Genomic DNA, 1,799 nt, shown 5'->3' on the forward strand with positions numbered 1-1,799 from the left:
ACCGGACGGTCTGCTGAAGAAGCGGCTCCGCGCCGCCTCCCGAAACCGATGGGTCTGCGGGTTCGATTCGCTGCTGTGCCCCTTTCTCCAGCGGGTCAGCTTCTGCTTCACCCCGGCCCGCAACCGGCCGCTGCGCACCATCCTCCACCGTGACCGGCAAGTGTGCGGACCTCCGGCCACAGCGCCTCCCGCGGCTCGGAGTGTCGCTACACCCCAGTCCGGACCTCCGGCCATAGCGCCTCCCGCGGCTCGGAGTGTCGCTACACCCCAGTCCGGACCTCCGCCCGCAGCGCCTTCCGCGGCTCGGAGTGTCGCTACACCCCAGTCCGGACCTCCGGCCATAGCGCCTCCCGCGGCTCGGAGTGTCGCTACACCCCAGTCCGGACCTCCGCCCGCAGCGCCTCCCGCGGCTCGGAGTGTCGCTACACCCCAGTCCGGACCTCCGGCCACAGCGCCTTCCGCGGCTCGGAGTGTCGCTACACCCCAGTCCGGACCTCCGCCCGCAGCGCCTCCCGCGGCTCGGAGTGTCGCTACACCCCAGTCCGGACCTCCGGCCACAGCGCCTCCCGCGGCTCGGAGTGTCGCTACACCCCGGTCCGGACTTCCGGCTACAGCGCCCCCCGCGGCACGGAGTGTCGCTACACCCCGGTCCGGACCTCCGGGCGCAGCGCCTCCCGCGGCTCGGAGTGTCGCTACACCCCGGTCCGGACCTCCGGCCACAGCGCCTCCCGCGGCACGGAGTGTCGCTACACCCCGGTCCGGACTTCCGGCTACAGCGCCCCCCGCGGCACGGAGTGTCGCTACACCCCGGTCCGGACCTCCGGGCGCAGCGCCTCCCGCGGCTCGGAGTGACAGAGTGTTACGTCCCTGCCGACCCCTGATCCACAATCACTTGCTCAGATATCTCTATTAGTCACATGTACATGGAAACACACAGTGAAATACTCCTTTGTAGAGTGTTCTGGGGGCAGCCTGCAAGTGTCGCCACGCTTCCGGCACCAACATAGCATGTCCACAACGTCCTAACCCGTACGTCTTTGGAATGTGGGAGGAAACCGGAGCATCCAGAGGAAACCCACGCAGACACGGGGAGAACGTACAAACTCCTTACAGACAGCGGCTGGAATTGAACCCGGGTCTCTGGCGCTGTAATAGCGTGTGAAGCAGCATTCAGATAGGCAATGGAAAACTCGAGTCACCAAATGTCTACCAAAGACAGCAAACTTACCACACAAGAAGAACTAGGGGAGCAGACAGCACGGTACCACTGTGGGAAGTGGCGGGTAGTAATGTTACTGCAAACCAGCAGGGGGGAGTGGGGGGGGGGGGGCCTGCAGCACCCACTGGTGACCAGCAGGGGGAGTGGGGGCTGCAGCGCCCACTGGTGACCAGCAGGGGGAGTGGGGGCTGCAGTGCCCACTGGTGACCAGCAGGGGGAGCGGGGGGCTGCAGCGCCCACTGGTTAAAACTAATTGTTCTCCCTTATAAAAGTTGCATTTAATTTGTTTAATTATGTTTTTCTTGTGAATGCTATGTGCCTGTGATGCTGCTGCAAGTAAGTTTATGTTTGCACCTGTGCATGCATGGACCTGTGCATATGACAATAAACTCAACTTTGACTTTATTTTGGGAGATCTGAACAGAAGTTAACTCCCAACCATCAGCGATCACTTCATTACTGGGTCTCTGCAGGACCATCAAGACCAAGCTCAGTCAACCGTTGCTCCCTACTCCATCCTGTCCCCACCTTTCTCTCCCTCACCCCCAGTCATGGGCCCAATCACAACAAGCAACAGCAA

The 1,799-nt window shown here is 62.3% G+C and overlaps 1 protein-coding gene across 2 annotated transcripts in view; it reads right to left on the minus strand.

The window, feature by feature from the left end:
* The window catches only part of rrp12 (ribosomal RNA processing 12 homolog), a 51,039-nt gene extending 50,732 nt beyond the window's left edge, over positions 1-307 (minus strand). The window contains exon 1 of one of the 2 annotated variants that reach the window (XM_052027615.1): positions 3-307. In XM_052027615.1, the coding sequence (XP_051883575.1) occupies positions 3-234 (232 nt within the window). In that variant the 5' untranslated portion in view covers positions 235-307. The remainder of the gene's footprint in view (positions 1-2) is intronic. The other variant, XM_052027616.1, reaches the window with a different exon arrangement.
* Positions 308-1,799: the final 1,492 nt, after the last annotated feature.

The sequence above is a fragment of the Pristis pectinata genome, chromosome 12, assembly GCF_009764475.1.
Source record: "Pristis pectinata isolate sPriPec2 chromosome 12, sPriPec2.1.pri, whole genome shotgun sequence".
NCBI lineage: Eukaryota > Metazoa > Chordata > Chondrichthyes > Rhinopristiformes > Pristidae > Pristis > Pristis pectinata.